At 40.9% G+C, this 18,903-nt stretch overlaps 1 protein-coding gene across 2 annotated transcripts in view; it reads right to left on the bottom strand.

The window, feature by feature from the left end:
• SMARCAD1 (SNF2 related chromatin remodeling ATPase with DExD box 1) overlaps positions 1 to 18,077 on the bottom strand; it is a 40,615-nt gene extending 22,538 nt beyond the window's left edge. Inside the window, exons 1-5 of one of the 2 annotated variants that reach the window (XM_077177077.1) lie at positions 17,894 to 18,077; positions 17,465 to 17,679; positions 10,300 to 10,465; positions 7,217 to 7,394; positions 4,196 to 4,259 (exon numbers count right to left, since the gene is read on the bottom strand). In XM_077177077.1, coding sequence (XP_077033192.1) covers positions 4,196 to 4,259; positions 7,217 to 7,394; positions 10,300 to 10,465; positions 17,465 to 17,666 — 610 coding nt within the window. In that variant the 5' untranslated portion in view covers positions 17,667 to 17,679; positions 17,894 to 18,077. The remainder of the gene's footprint in view (positions 1 to 4,195; positions 4,260 to 7,216; positions 7,395 to 10,299; positions 10,466 to 17,464; positions 17,680 to 17,893) is intronic. The other variant, XM_054633521.2, reaches the window with a different exon arrangement.
• Between the last annotated feature and the right edge of the window lie 826 nt (positions 18,078 to 18,903).

The following is an 18,903-nucleotide window of genomic DNA, read 5'->3' as shown; positions in this document are numbered from 1 at the left end:
AGAATTAGCTCCTTTCCTTAAGTTCACTCCAAAACAGCAGGATATTTCACTTACTACAACAATGCAGTAACTACTTGTTACCCACACAATGTTTAGCAGTCTCCATAAGTTTCCTACTACAGAGCACGGATACATTGAAACTTGAAGCAAAGCAGCTGCTTGAAGGTACATGTTTTATTTACCTCTAAGTTATCTTCAGCAGTCTGGCAATTAATCAAGTCATTACCTCTCATATACAACAACTGGAATAGCACTTTCTTCTTCTTTTTTTAGTAGTTACCACATGTTATTACACACAAGTTGCATAAAGGTGTATCTGTGTCTGGTTTTATCCAAGCTGGTATTTCTTCCAGGCTGAAGCCCATCTGTGTGTTGGAATATGTACATCACTGCCAATCTGGAATCACTGGTGACTGATTTCTGGCTCAGGTGCACACCAGAGCAGTTACCAAATGCTTTTCAACATTAAATCTAGACATCTCAAAGAAAACTATGCATATTAAGTCTGTGATAACCTTATCACTTACAGACAGTCCACATGAGCCATAACTTTCTGACTGTCTTTGGGCCCTGGTGATTATCAAGAGATTATCATCTCAGCATTAAGGCCTGCCCAGCCAGGTGCACTTCCAGACTGCTGCTGTGCCTGGCTCATGAAGGCAAGAAGACATTACCAGAATTTCTGCACACCAGCTTGGCTTGAAGCAGCACTACCAGAAAAAATTATGGCAAAAATTCCTAGTCCATGATCTGAAATACTACTGTAAGTTAAATCTTCTCTGGAACAGCAAGTGCCTGCAGAGCTGGCGTGTCTGATACCAGCATCTCCCTCCCAGCCTGCCCTGGGAGACCAGTGAAAAAGAACACCCACACACTCATATAAAGCACATCTGCTTTCCAATCCAGAAGACTGTCTGGTTGATGAAAATAGTTTTAACTCTGGAACATTAAATAGCCAAATCTTCGTACAAGAAGATACTTTGTGTGGAAATACTTCCAAATAAATTTTCTACTATAGTCATTCACTCCGACATCAAAGAAGTGGCATAATAATATTGAAAAAAATAAATTATTAAAACATCCCAAAGAAAAGCAAAGTACTAGCAACTCTTGCTTAAAGTAAGCATCTAGTAAGAGATACCAGAAAACACTGTTAAGATTTTTTTCAAAGTCTATGTATTTACATATACTTAGATAAAAATATCATAGAACCATATATTTGGGTCGGAAGGGACATTAAAGATCACTTAGTTCCACACCCCTGCTCTAGTCAGGGACATCTTCCACTAGATCAGGTTGCTCAGACCCCCATCCAACCTGGCCTTGAACACTTCCAAAGATGAGGCATAATTTAAATAGTTTAAACAATATTGCCAGGAAAATGCCTAGCTTAAGTCTGAGGAATGTGTGGTTGTCTTGATGTCCAAACTGGGAGCTGTCAGGCTGCTGCTGAGCCAAGCACAAGAAGTCATTGGAGGCCTTGTGCTATTATTTCTTAAGCTCAATTAACATTGTATTCAGGATGGATAATTCTGAATGTGAACAGTGACCCTGCAAACCCCTTTGCCCTAAAAAAATACATGGGCTGGATATAAGAGTATTTCAAAATTTTCCTGCTTTTGGGTCATGGTCTGTGCACTCCATAGCCTTTGAAGGAAGCCCCATCATGAGCAACTTTAGAGGCAATTGAACTGAAACAAAGGATCTGGCAAGTCATGGTCTCAGGAACCTATAAACAGAATTATTTCAAAATCAACCTGTGGTCTTTGGAAACCCACATTTGCAAATGACAAAAAAAATGCCAACTTTCTCAAGACATCCACTTTGCAAAGTGCAGTTAACTTTTCCTTCCTTTGCTAAGGGAGTATATGGCTGAAGGGATAAAGAAACTCTTACTGATAGGAATCATCCTCAGGGTGCAGGCACAGCCTTCCAGAGGAATCCTTGCTCTCCCCATAAATTTTGTAACTAATGAGCAATGAAAAAAGCAGCTCCAAGGTCTCAGACTTTAGAGGAGCATCTGTCATTATTTCCCCTGTTACTTGCTTCTACCGCTAACAAAAAAAAAATCTCTTGTATTACTGTGACTTCCCTCATTATGATAAAAGAAAACTACTTTCTGACTGCTCAAAAAGTAGTGAATACCAGACAGATTTACATCAGGCTTCAGCTCAGAAGCACATCCCCCACTTTTGAGGTTCTCAAGAAAACAACACCAGGAACAAATCACAAGCAACAGGTATTACTACAACTTCACATCTTAGACACATATTTTCAATGTGTCATATCTAATCTTCATACCTTTAAAAAATCTGTACTGTTTCTTGTTTTAGCTCTACACAACTATTGAATTCAAGCTATAAAGACAAGCTTTTTGTCATTTTGACAGGACAGAAAAATTCAAGGATATTGTGGTCCATTTTTTTCACAAAGCCATGCTTAGCAAAATTGTATCTTGCCTTGACCTCTCACACAGCCAACATTTCACAACAAGTAAAGCATATCTGAAATTGACACAGTTAAAGCAGATGTTCAGTAATGTCTCCATATTTAAAAAATGTGTCCAAAATGAGGTGATTTATACCATCACTGTCAGGCATGCTTACTGCTAACTAAATATTTTATACAACAGCTGTGATTAGTGAGAATTTTGCTGCCAAGAAGATTTTTCTGTGGCTCATACTTAAAGGACGTGGAACAACATTCTTAAATCAACACAAAAATGGCCAAAAGGCAGGGCCTACGTACCAGAAATCAAAGTGATTTAGTTCAAACACTGTGAACTGCAACAAAGTTAAAGGATATATAGGAGTTTAAATTGCCCTAATATTTATCAAAACCCTCAAAAAGTAATCAGTCTTCCAGGAACAGCAGCACTCAGTGTATTTCTCAAAACATGCCAGCCTTGTTTCCTATTGCCAGTATCCAAGAATTTCCATCTATAGAATCTGACCATGCACACAACGATTAACTCAAAATGGTTTCGAGTTTATATTTGGTTGGTTAAAAAAAACCCATCAAACAACACAAAATACAAAAGCATCCCTTCACTCAAAGTAGCCTAGATGTTCTTAAAACTTTTTAGAAATTGTTAAAAATCTTTTTTATATGAAAATAAGAAAATGAAAATACAGTAAGTACAAAGGAGAAATTAAAAAAGAAAAAAAATTTGTATTCTAAAAGCAGGAGTCCAACAGTTCTCCCTCAGCCTACACTCCCTCCTAGACATACTGCTCCAAATCCATAGGATCCTCCATGAAAAGATGCATGAACTACTATCAAGAGTGATCAGAAATAGTTTTTTCCATCATTTCCATGAAGATCCCTCAGGAAAACCTTGGACAGCTGAACTGTAAATAGATGGTTGATCTGCTTTCTATAATATCAGAATTCCACTCTTCCCTGACCAATTCCAACAAATCAAAAATACAAGACAAGACGTAACCTTGGACTTGGGTGATGTGAACCCAAAGCCCAAGAATTATGACCCTTTAACGCATCTAACACTTACAACACACTCCCACAAAATGGGTGGGTTTTTTGTCTAGTTTTGTTTCTTTGTTTTGGTAACAGTATGAGACTGCATAAATTGAGGTGCAGAACAGACACCCCCAAAGAAGCTCTGAGGGCTCAAAAACATGGTTTGGGTGATGTTTTGCTAGGGAACAGGGGGATCTGTCTAATGCTTAAGACTAACATTTCTTATTCAGAATTACAAGCAGGTCTTGAAAACAACCAGAAGAAGAAACTGCAATGGACCTTGATACAAACAATATCTACTAATTAGTAACTATATACCCAGTGTATTTTTTCCATACTACCAGACTGCTCACCTAGAACATTTAGAATTACTTCTGCTAACCCCTTACCATTTGCCTCAAGTTCTGGACAAAGAAGGAACCAGCAAGAACAGAATCACTTAAAAACCCACAAGCAAAGCAATCCTGAGCTTCACAGAAAAAATTCTCCTTTCTGGTTTTATTTACAGATTTTGGTCCACATTCTCTTCTCATCTTTCTCCCTGCAAAACCTGTAATTTCAGTTTTGTGTTATTACAATAAACATGCAATACCGTAACTTTTAGCAGAAGCTTTATCACTTTCTAAACACTTGCCAACCAATTTCACTGATTCAGCTACAGTTCCTAAAGTTTGGGTTTTGTTTTTGTTTTTTGGGGTTTTTTTGTTAAACATACCTTTGTCACTGAGCTTCAAACCAGCAGCTACTGCTTCATCCATTGTGCGTGCTGATTCTATCAGCTGCAAAACAAAAAAAAAAAGGCAACTGCTAAGTGGAGAAATTTAATCCAGCTGAACAGAGGAAGACAATGCTGGATCAGCTGTGGCTGAACAACACTTTTACACAAACCCCCCCCCCCCCCGCCAATATATATGTATTATAAAAATACAAGAGCAAAACCAAGAAGTATCAAATTAACATTTTATAAAGTCACTTATTATCACTTTCTTCCCTAATTCACAAACATACTCTGCATATTTACCTAGAAGCTTTTTTACAAAGACTATTCAATGTTACTATCACAAAACAAGATAATAAAACCCTCTAATTTATTAACTCATAAAGTATCTGAATACTATTGTGATGCATTGGTCCACTTCCTGTAAGTACATGTATGAAATGTATAATGTGTCTCAAGGTTTATCAATACATCCTTGCAGTCCTAGATTGTTTCTCCATCCACATGTAATCTCAACATAGATCTGTTTCGCAAACTGCATTTTGAGACTTTCAGAAGGCTTTCTGCAGGTGAGGTAACAGCAACAAAAGCAAATGGCTTAAATGTTATGAATATGAAAAAAAAAAAAACAAAAAATGAAGTTATGAGGAATCCTGATTCCTAAGTATCAGTTCACATTTGGAAACAGCATCTTACAATTTTGCTACATTGGCACAATTTCCCTTTCAAAAGAGTCATGATTTTTTTTTTTCCTTAATAGCATTCATCAGTTGTGTCAAGTTTGTCAGGGCAGCCTGCTCCAGGATCCTTCATGAAGGAACAACACATTTGCCTGATACTCCTCTGCCCTCCTTAAAAATGTTGCAGCTATGCAACTGCACAAAAAAATCTGCACAGCCTCCATTTTCTACAAAGTTCTGCTGATACGGGAGCTATCTTGCATTCTCCTGAAAACAAACACCATCAGCCTCACATGCTGCTCAGTAGCTAAGTCACAAAACAGCAGTGAGACACACCACATAGCATTTCTAGCAAGTTACTAAGCTACAATGAACTTTCATCAGTCTTTGAATCAGATAAATTCTATGCAGCCAAAAACTGCAAAAGATAAATTCTGGACATGCACAACAGATTTTAATTCTAATGTTCAGGAGAAAAATTCAGAAACTCCTACTTGAAAACCTTTTGCTCTTCCCAAAATAAAAAAAGTCTAAGCATAAAGCTTGATTCACTTGGAAACAAAATACCCAGCAAGGAGCATCAGTAAAATGTCTGTATTTCTTCAATGCCATTTCAACAACCAGGAAACTTTACAGACTAATTTAAACACATTTAGCTTTATAAATAAAAGCTAGTGAAAGCCTTGTATGGTACTAAAGGTATTTTACTGTAATGAGCTACCATATCTCACTTGCAAGGAGTTACCTGTAGATTTGCATTGTACGCTGGACAATGGCCAAGAGTTCCCACATCAGCTTAATCAGAATACATTACAGTAAGTTCAAACCTACCCTTTGCCTCACTAGAAGTACTGAAATCTTTGCATGTTAAATGCCATAAATACAAGCTTGCACAGTCTTTCATCTACTGGAAGATGGCAGTGATTCCACTCCTGCATTTCATCAGCTAGCTCATTCCAACAACAGCAGTTACCAAAAGTTATCAACTGAGACAGCCATAATTAAGCTTGAACAACACAACAAAGAAGTGCTTGAAAATTTTTCTATACACTGGAGTTCACTGTTGTTGAACTTACCTAAAGGTGTTTATTTGATGTGTGTCTCTATATATTCATTTTTATAGATATTCAAGTTCCCATGCATGTGGAAACATTACATCGCTGTACTTCCTCTATAACATTACTTTTACCCTTTTGCTATTAAAAAACCCCCAATAATTAAGAGCTGCATTTTGTTTGCATGGCAAGGCTTGACAGCAGCAGGGGCTACACAGGTGGCTTCTGTGAGAAGCCACCAGAAGCTTCTCTCACATCCAAAAGAGCCAGTGGCAGTCAGCTCCAGGACAGTCCTGCTGCTGGCCAAGGCCAAGTCCATCAGTGACAGTGGCAGCACCAGTAGATAACAGCTTAAGAAGGAAAGGGGGGTAGGGAAATGGGAAGGATCAACACACCTGCAGCAGGAGAGAGGAAGGAGAATTCATGAGAGAGAAATGGCCCTGCAGATACCAAGGTCAGTAAAGGAGGGGCTGGAGGAGCAGAGATTCCCCTGCAGCCAGTGGTGATGCCCATGGTGAGGCAGCTGTGTCCCTGCAGGCCAAGGTGGAGCGGAGATCCACCTGCAGCCCATGGAGAACAGCGCAGCAGAGCAGGTGCATGTCCAAAGGATGCTGTGACTACATGGGAAGCCCCCCTGAAAGCAGGCTCCCAGCAGGACCCATGGAGAGAAGGGCCCATGCTGGAGCAGGTTTGCTGGCAGGACTGGTGACCCTGTGGAAGGGACCCACAAGGGAGCAGCTTGTTCCTGAAGGACTGCATGCCATGGAAAGGGATCCAATCTGGAGCAAGGCAAGGGTGTCATGAGTCCTCCTGCTGAGGAGGACAGATGAACTGACTGCAGTCCCCATATCCCATTCCCAGGCACCACTGGTGTGAGGGGGAAGGAGGTAGAGAAAATCACAAATACAGTTAAACCCCAAAATAAGGGAGGGAGGGTGGAGGAAAGGTGTTTTAAGATTTGTGTTTATTTCTCGTTACCCTACTCTGATCTGGTTGGTAACAAATTAAATCTTTTCCACAAGCTGAGTCTGTTTTGCCCATGACAGTAACTGGTGAATAGTCTCTCCATGTCTTTATCATGATCCATGAGTCTTTCATTCTATTGTCTTCCCTGTCCAGCTGAGAAGCAAAGTGACAGAGCAGCTTTAGTGGGTACCTAGCATTCAGATAACATTAACTCACCACAAGACTGTACCCTGTACTGAAGTCAGAAGCTTAGAAAAACTACCTATAAAATCCTATAAAATAATCATCAAATAAATCAAAGAACTGAGCATTATTACTTTTAATAATTCTTGGTCACTTCTTTGGGGAAAACGTTCCTTCATTGTTTGCAGCTTTGAGTCCCTGGTATCCTTCTCGACATGCTCCTTCACAGCTGGCTGCTGCTCCCCACCATTTACAAGTGCCTGCTGGGCCATTTCCTCTTCAGGCCGGTCATCATCATCAGATGGTTCAGAGCTACAATGTACAGGGGAAGAAAAAAGTAATTAAAATTTATTTTTGCTTATGAATGTTTTACTCTACCAGAACATTACTAACCCACCAGGATTGCACAAAATGCACTGAGATGCATTCAGTAACACTGAATCAACTTGTATGCAAAGGGATACCTCTACTCAGGACAAAGTCAGGCATGTATCAAGTACAGCATCCTCTTTGCACTAAACAGTTTCAACTTGGTAAAGAAAAGAAGAAGGGAAGAAGGGACCAGCAAAATACCATCACTTACCCTCAAATTATCAAAGGTTATTGATAATTTAATAACAACCACCTTAATACAGTTTAGCTACTTGAACAGTTTGAGCTACCTGAATTACATCAGACTACCCCAAGTTTACTTTCAACAGCCTTGCTAGTGTTTATTTGCCCAACAGACAAACAGATGTGGATTAGGTTCTTTGTAAACACTTTCCAGGTGCAGTATTAACTCTGTCCTAGCCCTTGGCTCACTGAGAAAGAAAATTCAAAGCTCCTTGTGTAGCATCTTAAATGTATAAATGTGGCAGGAGTCTTTATCAAAAAAAGACAGTGTTCTGAATTTACTGAAATATTGATTATTAACACTAATTTGCAGGAGAAGCAACCCCCATGTATCTTCCAGGATATTGAGTTGCATAGGTAAGACTGAACCCAAGCATGGGTCTCCCATCCTCCTTCCTCCCATAGACACAAAAATCTCCTTTTGGGAAGGCAAAATTAATTGAATCATATGGAGTTTGCCATTTAATAGGGATTTCACCATCAGAAAGGCTTGCCTGCAGCTCTCTCTGCATATAGGTAAAAGACTAAAAATAAACCTGGTTTTCCTCACTCTATCTTTCTTTAGCAGTTGCAACAGGCAGATTACATTAGAATTCTGGAAAAAAAAAATTGATGTGTGTCACTTACATAAAAGATATACACAGGTAACTGTTCATCAAATAATTATCTCCTCCCTTTTCAAAAGGCATGCACAGCTACTAGGACTCTCTGGTTGTGCCTCTTAAGAGTAAGGAAGTAGTAAGAGAGAATCCAAATTATTCTTCAGTCCACCAAGGCACTGAGTTGTAAGCCTCAAAAATGAATCCTCCTTCCACTTAAAAAAAACTTAATGAAGTATTGTATTTAAATCTACCAGCATTTTTCTGATCTTTTTACCTTGATAAGGAAGGTTTCTTGTAAAAAGTGCATATAAAAAAGAAAAATCAATCCAAATGAAAATGGTGACACTGCAATTATCCTATCCTTTCCTATCAGAGAATAACATCTAGACACTTTTCAACAAAGCCAGAGTTGCATACATCATAAATCTTGTCCTCTGTGTATAATCACATTCTTATCAAGCATAAAGAAACACTCATTTAACTGCTAAGCAACTCTTGTGTTGATTCTGCTTTTTTTTTTTCGGACAGCAACCCTCCGGTAGCAAAAGTCATGGCACATTTTCTTTAGGAAAGATGTTTTCTCTACTCTAAACTTCCTGCTTTCTGTTCTGTGCCTTGTTCAGAATGAGGATCAGCACCTGAACTCGCACACTGGGACAAATTATCAGGCACTGAGGTGCCTGGTGGCTACACAGGAATACTGAGGAGCACAAGAGGATTTAGTCTCATGGTCATCAACCCCACCAGGGAGTCACCTTGCTGTCCATCTCTCACTCCCAGCAACAGCAACACAGTATAGGAACAGCAAGCAGTGGCTCTGCAAGTGGCATCCTGCATGGCTTATCAGCATCAGCTCCATATGATACAAAACCACTTGAACTGCTTCCAGGTGGGATTGATCCCAGAAGCAGAGTAACTCCATTTACACAGCACTGCACACAAGCCAATTTGATGCATGCAGCCAGCTGGCCACCTCTGTCTCCTTGCACAATCCATAACTTAAATCACAGGCAGAAGCAGGAGCTCACTTGTAACTGCTAATACTTTTCTCCTTTTCAAGTAGCTCCCTTAAGTTTAAGCTTTGGGGGGGGGCAAACACTAAAAAAAGAAACAAACAACACAACAACAGAATTTCAGGTAACAGCAGCAGGAAAATGCATTGTTTCACTTCTGCTGTAAACCCCCAATAACTCCATGCTCTGTGTAGGACTGAGTAGGACTGAAAACCTGACGAGAGGCAACACCTGTTAAGGTTGCAATTCCCACAAAAGTTTTCTGCCCATTAATTCAACTAGACTATCAAAAAAGCAGGTAAAGCCATCTTGTTTTGCTTAGCACAAAACATCTAGAGGGCACAATTACCACACAGACATAACTAGCAGGGGTTCCTTTACACTGTTGCAAAAGGCTGCAGATGTCTGTCTACATCTTGTCTCACCTGCTCTCTCAACACTGCCTTTTTAGCACACATACAAGTGATTCCTGCACAGTGACTCTTCCCTCCCAGCACATTCAAAAATATAAATTTCCAAATCACTTAGGAAAGAAATAATTTTCACTATGGATAAGAAACGTACCATACAACTCATACTTAAGTTTAACTCGGGAGTCATACAACACACTGAAGCTCTATTTGCTTCCCTGTCAAATATAGTTGCATACACAAAAAAAAAATCAATTCCAACAGTTGAAAATTAGTAAAGTAAGTGTTTTATGGTTAAGTTTTCAAGTTGCACTAAAAGGATTTCAGAAGGGCAAAGGCACAAATGTGTAAATGAACAAACATCACACGTTTCAACATCACAGAACTCCTCCCTCTGAGAAAATGTTTTAGCAGGATACCTCTTCCCTGCAAAACCAGTAAAGTTTAGTTAGGGGCAGCTGAATCCCAAAGGAGCAAACAAGAACCCAACCTAGGCTCTGATTTTCAATTCAGGGTTTGAACTGAGAACAGCCCCTGAGGGTGCAGAGACAGGACAGAAATGTGGCTGAAATCGTACATTAAGGCCACCTTTGCCCTCGGGGCCTGGGTTTCTTTTCTTCTGGGCTCCTCATCCTCGCTGTCAGACACATCGAGGAACTGCACCCCTCGCTGGCGCTGGCGCCTGAAGTAAGACTGTTTCCTTGTCCTCTGGGCTTCAGGAGTTTCTGGGATGGTGGAATACTCTGTGCAAGACATTTCAATGGGAGAAGAAAGAGGAGACAATGACTTACAACTTCAAATAGTTATTTGTACTCAGAGAATCAGGTAGCTGTGATTTTTTTCAGAGACACAACAGTCAGTCAAACAGAACTCACTTTCTCATGCACACAAAATTCCTGTCAGCTGCATTTCTTTAAGTAAGAACTTACCTGGCAAAGGATCTTCAGCCCTCTTACATCAAACAAGTTCTAATTACAACATTAAAGAAAACATATATTTTAGGTTAATAACTATTTATAAATAAATAAATAAATTCTTATTTTTAGATAAATGAATAATGAGCAAAGTCCTCTGAGCTACTTCCAGGCTTATCAGAACATGGACAAACTGTTGTGGTGTCAAAAGCATATTTCTCTCTTTTCTCTATGAAGAGAGAAAAATTGATGCATAGAGCAGAAAACATGACAGCTGCAGAGAACATTTTCTGTATGAAAGAAATCTCGTGGAAAATAAATTTTAAATAACGCACTGTGGCAGCACTGAATGAAAGGAGAAAAAAAGATAAATCCTAGAAGTACAAGATATTTGCTGACACAGGAAACTGCACAGGCTTTGAAAGGCAAAGGCACCCAATAAACTAAAAAAAATATGGTACCAAATGTTACAGAGTACACTACAGAAATAGAAGAAAACAACTTTAAAATGGAGCTTAAAGGGATGGAAGTGAACGTAACCCAGTGTCTATAAGGAAATATCAACAAGGGTTCAATGACAGCTCAAAAGAGCAATCATTGAAGGCTTAAGACTTCAGGTTGTTAAAAACCTTCCTTGTCCAACCATCCAGGAGCCACTCTGGCAGCAGCATCTGAGCTGGGACCAAGACCCCTTAGCAGCTACAGATCCCACATTCACAGAGTCACACCCAGTTTCCCAGAGCGCCCTCAGATGTCTAGATCCCCAATATCATTTAATCACGGTACAGTAACAAAACCACAGCTCCAGCTGGTGCCTCTGAGGAGAAACCCCAAACAAAAAAATCCTGGGCTTTTACACCCTCACAGTCTAAGTGCAGGCAAGTCTGGAGCCATCAGCTCCTGAGTGTCCTGTGCCCTGGCAGGGCCACAGGCACCTGGGACCTCTGTGCAAGGGGTCAGCAGTTCCCTGCCTGCCCACCCACAGCTCAACCTGAGCCACACACTGAGCAGCGACCTGCACTGAATGGATCCCTCAACAAGGTGACCTTAGCCACACACAGGAAAAGTCCAGGATAAGGGGCAGCAGAGTCAGCCACCAACTTCTGGGAAACTTGTGTTTTAGTGATACTACTGTCACTGGAAGTCCTCATGTAAAAAGATCTTAAATTCTCATAACACAAAGAAAGGATCACAGGCATCCTCTCCCCCTAAACACACCCACATCCTTTTGTAAAACTCATGTGCTTGTGAACCAAGCACCAGGGATGCTGCTAACTCTGGAACCACAGTTTTGGCTAGAAGTAAAGGTAGTTTCTTCTGTCTCCATTCAGTAATGCAGAAACTTGCTGAGTCAAATTACTAGAATGTAACATCAGTTTGCAAGGCTAATTTGCCAGCAGACAGTAGACACAGATGAAGCTAGAATAAATTAATCTGATAGTCAAATGCAGAAACAAGCTACATGGCATCTAATTCCTTCATCTGTGATAAAAGACCTAGTTTTAGTAGTTATCAAAATCTAAGCCTTTGCTATCACTTTCAAAACACAATATAGGATTATGTCAATGATTTTTAGAAGAGGCAAAAGTCTCACTTTGCAAATTGATCTTATTTTGAAAAGCCTATACACATGCAAATTTAGGAATGCCTAAAAATTATTAGTTCTGAGGCAGTAGTACATGGTTCCAAGACAGACCTCCCTGCATCCAAGATGAACATGCTGGCAGTGGAAGCTTCCTGAGCAGTACCTTCTTTTATCTGTCCATTTTAGCAAGGAGATGTGATGCACTTGCTTCATCTGAAAACCAATTAAGTTTTTAGATGAATACAGGAGAGGAGCAAAAGAGACCTCTGGGAACATTATGAAGTTGGGTTATCAGGGCAAAGGCTATCACAATAGGATAGAAAAAAATGCCTTAAAAATGTGATTCAATATCAGAACAGGTCTGTAAGAAACATGAGAATTTCATATCTATACTGAATTAACAGAACAGATCAAGGCAGTTCTCATGGATCTTTGCGTTGTAGATTAGACTAAATTTCAAACAAATTCTCCTTGTAAGCAGTGCGACACAGAAATGACAGGTGCTCATGACAACTTTGCTAAGAGGCATCCTTACTGAATTTAAAGGAAAAACACAAGGAAATTTTACAAAAATATGACAGTCTTAAAAGTAGTTTTATTCTTTACAGTATAAACCTTAGATAAGATTTATAGTTAAATAAAGAGTATTTACTGTCTCACTTAGTGATTTCTCATTGTATTTTTATTTTATTTAGCAATTACTGTCCAGTCTTTATGACAGCTCCTAACTCCCATATTTAAAAAATGCTGAGTTACCTGATGGAAAAAAAAAAGCATTCTCCCTGTCAAAAAAAAAGCCCAGTCCTTTGCCCTTCCTCCACCTATCCCACTGAACAGAGTACCCTACTAAGTGGGAGGGGGAAGCCGAAATCACACATTTAATAAGGAATCCTAATATTTAGAGCAAACTGTAACCTTGTAGACTAGTAATAGATTAAAGTTATAGCAACAATATGTAATTGTTGGAGGCAGAATTTTCTGATTACAAACAATTCAAAAGAACTATTAAGGAATGCTTGCAATCATAAGACCAGTTTTTGCCTCTGAGGCCAGAAATAGGGACACTCATCAATATCCCCATATGCACACATTAACATCAAAACCAAAACCCAACAACAACCACCAATTTTTGCTACCATAAAAAGAGAATACACTGCCCTGTAATTCTAAACACAACCTCCTACACAAATCATACACCTCACTCTGAGAAAGCCAGCTTCTCTCCCAAGTTAAAACAAAGGTAAAACCAAAGCAAAAACTGAGGCAATACTTAAGAGGCTTACCACATTTACTAACATAGTCCAACAAGCATTGTCAAATAGAAAGTAACCTCCACCTAGTTTTGGAAAGCAGCATCAAGCACATGCTGCTCAAGTCTATATGGTAATAAGAATTCCCTTCTCAAAGGAAAGTCTTTTCCATTGGCTAAAATAATCCTAAATGTCAGTATTACTCTAAGGTACTTCTTAAAGCTGCCCTTTTAAAACAATGATGACTTCAACATATCTTCTTATGAACCCTTAGAAAGCTTCACTTGATACTGCAGTCATCACTTCTTTCCAGAAACACTCTAAGTAGAATTACACTCCATGAACTGAGACATAAGCAAAAAACAGGACTTCCTCAGATCCCAGAGAAAATGACAACAGAACAAAAAAGAGCAGTGCCAGTGCAAGTGAGCTCTGAGCATTATCATCTCAAAGTGTAGTCATTAAGGATACATATTCAAACAGTAGAGAGGATATCAACAAAATCAGCCATCAATAATGGGGTTATATATTGTAGTTTAATTTCTTTTACAACTTTTATTTCAATTCTTTTTGGAAGCTTAGTAAGTGTGCTTTTTGAGACCTAAATAATGGCCTCATTTTGAAATTCATGTTGGTAATTATTCTAATTTGTGCACTTCTGGTACAGTTCTGCTCCACTTCTACAACAGTGTAGACTAATCTCGTTATCTTAGTATACTGAGCTATTTACATAATTAAAAACATCTAAATGAAAATTAAGATGCTTGTTTCCTTAACAGATTAAGAGATTCAGTAAATATTACTATTGAGTAAATAATACTCATTTTCATGAAAAACTGTAGGAAGCAACTCCAGGGTATTTTTCCAACTCTTTTTAGAGATATCTACCATATATAATTTGGTAACTGTCCCCAGAATTGGTTTCTATCCCTCAGTAAATGAAGTGCAGAATTATTCTCTACTACCTGGCCGCAAAGTCACTGCAGGTGACAAGCGTAGAGCACAGACAAGCGTACAAAGAGGACCAATTCTTGTGGCCATCACACCACAAATTGCTTATTAAAGCATAAGGGATGCATGTTCAACACAAAGGAACAAGAAGCATGACCTACAGACATAAAGGGGTTACAGAACCAATATTAGTTTGTTCTGGGAATACAAAACTAAAGAAAATAGCTAAAAAGATAATGGTGGTTCATGACACAATAGACAACATCTGACTTCACTTTTTGAAGATAGATGACAATTACAAAATCCTATACTCTGTTAGATGCGTATTTCAGGGCACTTGATAAAACAAATCTGAAGAAATCTCTTGGAAATTATACTGAACTATCTGTGCTCCTAAAGGATAAAGATTTTTAAATTCTTTTTAGATACACACAGTGGTTGCACTATATCAAAGCTGTTAGCAAAAAAACCAACCAAGTTGTTAGCTATTTAATAGCATTTTTGTTTGCATAAGTGAAATAAAGATCACTCTCCTCTTCTTTCCCCCGTTTCTTGTACCAGTATTTTGTCAATCACTTTGTCTTCAGAACAAATCTGAGTAATTGTTGTCCTCACGTGATTCACTGAGCATTAGGGCAGGTTATTTTTGGTGAGCCTGGTGTAAACTGCTTCTCACACAGAACAACTCCATAGCCTGACTTGTTGGTGCAGTTAGCAGCAGAGAGTACACAGTGCCATAAACTCAGCTTTGGGCCTTTCCATGACCACTCAGTAATAACAACACCATCAACAAAAAAAAAGCTGACTGTCTTATTTGACCCAAACCAAGAAAAATTCTGTCTTCATGATGCTAATTAGGAAACAAGGAGGAGAGGCACCTGCTAATCAAATCTAGTCTTCTCTATTACATTTAAGTGCCTCATATCATGCAGACAAAATCTGAGTGTTTAATTTTTTGTTAAATTCTGTAGATGTAGAAAATGTGATTTTATTTCTTGAAAAGTTATTAATTCTTTAAAGGGGTTACATAACATTGATGTGCAAATAAGTAGGAGAAAAAAGTCACTAAACTACTTGATCTTCTTTAAACACTCAATATCTGTGAAAGATGAAGCATTATGTATTTGCAGAGCACTACTAATTACACCTCAATTTTAAATGTTAATTAGTGCCCCAGTCCTCCACCAGCATCTGCCTCCATGGATGCTTATTTCAGTTGGACACCTGCTGTAGTTTTCCCTGCTCTTGCACTCTACCCTGTTTCACTGTCAGCTACCACCTTCTCCCACCAGTTTTCCTCACAAGCACTTTGCCCTGCATTACATGTCTTTTAGGTTGGCCTTCACCTTTCTTTTTATTACCTTGTATCTAAACTAAGGCCTCTAAGTTGGGTATTACATCCCTTCTCCACAGTCCTACCCCTGCAGAAGTGAAGTCAAGGGAAACCAGCATTTTGAAAAACAAGCAGTGAAATCTGTTGGTCCAGCTATATGCTTACACTGATAAAGTCCACAGGCAGATTAAAGGAAGAAGTATAACACTAAAATAAAGTAAATCCCCAAACCACTAAGCCACAAAACAAGCAGCACCATGCATTACTGCACAACTACACTCACAGTTCAAGAAAGGCCCGTGCACTCAGTAACTCCTCCACAGCACAAGACAATCATTTACCACCAACAGGAAGGGAACACCTGTTCCAAAGTGCGCTTCTACTTCTTCAGAGTGCCCATTGTGCCATACAAGCATTACAAAGACACATCAGCGGACACCAGGATTAACAGCTGCTCACTGCTTCTGTAAAGTCCTCCCTGTCACCAAAATTCTTTGCAACAGGTTACTAGTTCCAGACTACCAACTTATATGTTTTATATATTTTAATGCCCTGCTTAACATTTACTAATGTAAACACAAGAGCATTCCAATCAACTGACAACAGTCAACCCGCATCAAACCAAAATTTAGGGAAGGGTAAATACCCACCTCCTGTAATTCTGACTTCACTCAGTTTTAAAAGAGGAACTCCTCCTCATGCATGAATGGTTCTCTGTTATCACCTAGATAAGGTGTTGTGAAAAACTGCCTTGCACCAAAAGAAAGTCATGTGATGTAGTTAGTTAACATCAAGAGACATTACTGTTTCATTTTTTGAATAAATGCACAGTCAAAGTCTGTCTGATCTCTCCCGTAACACCTGTAATTCGACAACTATACCACAAATTATATGGCATGTCTGAGAAGTACCAAATAACCAGCAGGAGATACTGTCTGTTTCTCAAATCCCTCAGTAACAGGAAAAACACACTAGTGAATGTGATTACACAGCCAACAGCAATTTCAGTCCTTAGTATTAACCAACAAATCCAGACAGGAACAGCACATTGCTACAGTCTCAGCCAAGGGAACCAACACAATCAAGGTTTTGACATTTCCATGAAAACCCCAAGCTTCTGCCCCAAAAGAGGACAAACACTACAACAAAACGATTAACACAGTCAGCTTCTGAGAATCAGCACCAGGTCTCTCAGCTCTTTACAAAACCAGGCCTAAGTGAAAATAAACTGCTCCCTTTCTTTTCAATTCCATCTGTGATGCTCCATGATGCATTAGACAAGGACTCTACTCAGAAAATTAAGACTCCAGTGTTGTAACTATCAGACAACTAAAAATAAAAGCAATTTCTTCCTCAAAAACCCTGAAATGTTAGCATAATATAAGTATCAGTAAATAGAGTTTACAAATAGGAGAACATAGCACTCTTTCAGCATTTAATTTAAAACTTATTTAATCAATTAAAAAAACGAGTTATTTCAGAAGGTTAACGAGTTGCCTGTAAATGCACATGTTCAATTAGAGCATACACTGCTGCAAATGAGGATACTTTTGTGGAAATTGTTGTGAAACGTTTGCACAGAAAAACACATTTGCAAAACAAGCAAAGGGGGCAAAACCCAAAATGACCAACACCAAAACAAAAGACAATTACTTCATTTCTAGAAATTAAGAGTTTACACTGCCCTTCATGCAAAACACCTGACTCACCAGTTCTCTCTGTCACGTCCGAAGCCGGAGTGCCTGGCCTCTTGTTGCCATCCGTACCTTCCTCCTCCTCCCCTGCAGCGGCCCGGACGGCGGCAGCAGCGCCAGGTGCCTCGGCGCAGGCCGCCGGCGGGGACGGCGACACCTGCTCCGCGCCCTTCCCCTTCCTCTCGAAGCGGAACCGGTCCAAATTGTAGAGACTCATATTCTTAACCTTCCTGTGGGAAAAGCCACAAGGGAAGGGGAGAGAGCCGGCAGGGCCGTTCTAATACAGACAGTAAAACGCTGCCAGAGGAACGCGCGCCCAGGGGCGCTGTCAGGCAGCGGGAAGGCTCCTGCCCAACCATCCCTCCGCCCACCCACCCACTCTCCCTCTCGCCCGCGCTCCCCCGGCCTCCCTTCTCATCTCAGGGCGGGGGGCCCCACACGCACCTGTGGCGCAGGGAGTGGCGGCCGGGGACGGGAACAGGGAGCGGGAGCGGCGGGCAGGGCGGTCCCGGGCCGGCCCCCGGGGCAGCAGCGCGGGCCGGCGGCAGGGCGGGATGGGGCCCGGGCGGCGCGAGCACGGCGCGCTCCCCTCAGGAGCGGGGCTGCTGCCGGCGCGCGGCGATGACGTCACGGCGGCTCCCGCCAATCGCCGGGCCGGGCCAGAGCGCGCGGGCGCGTGCGCCTCTCCTGTGGAGGGCGGTGGGCGGCGCTGCCCTGAGGGGTGAAAAGGACGGCGGGGCTGGGTGCGCTTCTGCCGGTTTTGGGGCTGCCGCCGCGACCGAGCGGGTTCCAACTCCACACACTGCACCTACGAGTGACGTTTGTGATTCCAGATCATCGCGTGGTCACACCCCGCCCCCCACTTCCAAGTTGAAAAGTTTGGGCGGAGAGCCGCGGACAGACCCTCATGGGAGATTTGGAGCCCTAAAATATAGGGTCGTGCAATCGAAGAATAGTTGGGGTTGGAAGGGTCCTTAAGGACTCCTAGTTCCAGCCCCCCTGCAATGGCAGGGACACCGTCCACTAGACCAGGCTGAAAAACCCATCCAGCCTGGCCGTGAACACTTCCAGAGATGGGGCATTCATGACTCCTCTGGGCAACCTGCTACAGTGCCTCACCAGGATCACTGTAATGAATTTCTTCCAAATGGCTAATTTAAGCCTACTCCCGTTAAGTTTGGAACCATTCACCCTTGCCCTATCCACTTAAACACTCTTGCAAAAGTTCTCTCCATCTTTCTTGTAGGCTCCCTTCAGGTACTGGAAGGCCACCATTAGGTCTGCCCTAAGCCTTCTCCGCCACACCAAACAATCCCAACTCTCTCAGCCTTCCCTCATAGGTGAGGTGCTCCATCCCTCTGGTCATGTTGGTGACACCCAATCCACCAGGTCCATATCCTTCCTGTGCTGGGATCCCAGAGCTGATGCAGCCCTGCGGGTGGAGTCTCACCAGA

The sequence above is a fragment of the Agelaius phoeniceus genome, chromosome 4 (assembly GCF_051311805.1).
Source record: "Agelaius phoeniceus isolate bAgePho1 chromosome 4, bAgePho1.hap1, whole genome shotgun sequence".
Lineage (NCBI taxonomy): Eukaryota > Metazoa > Chordata > Aves > Passeriformes > Icteridae > Agelaius > Agelaius phoeniceus.
This window is presented reverse-complemented; position numbering and strand designations above follow the sequence as displayed.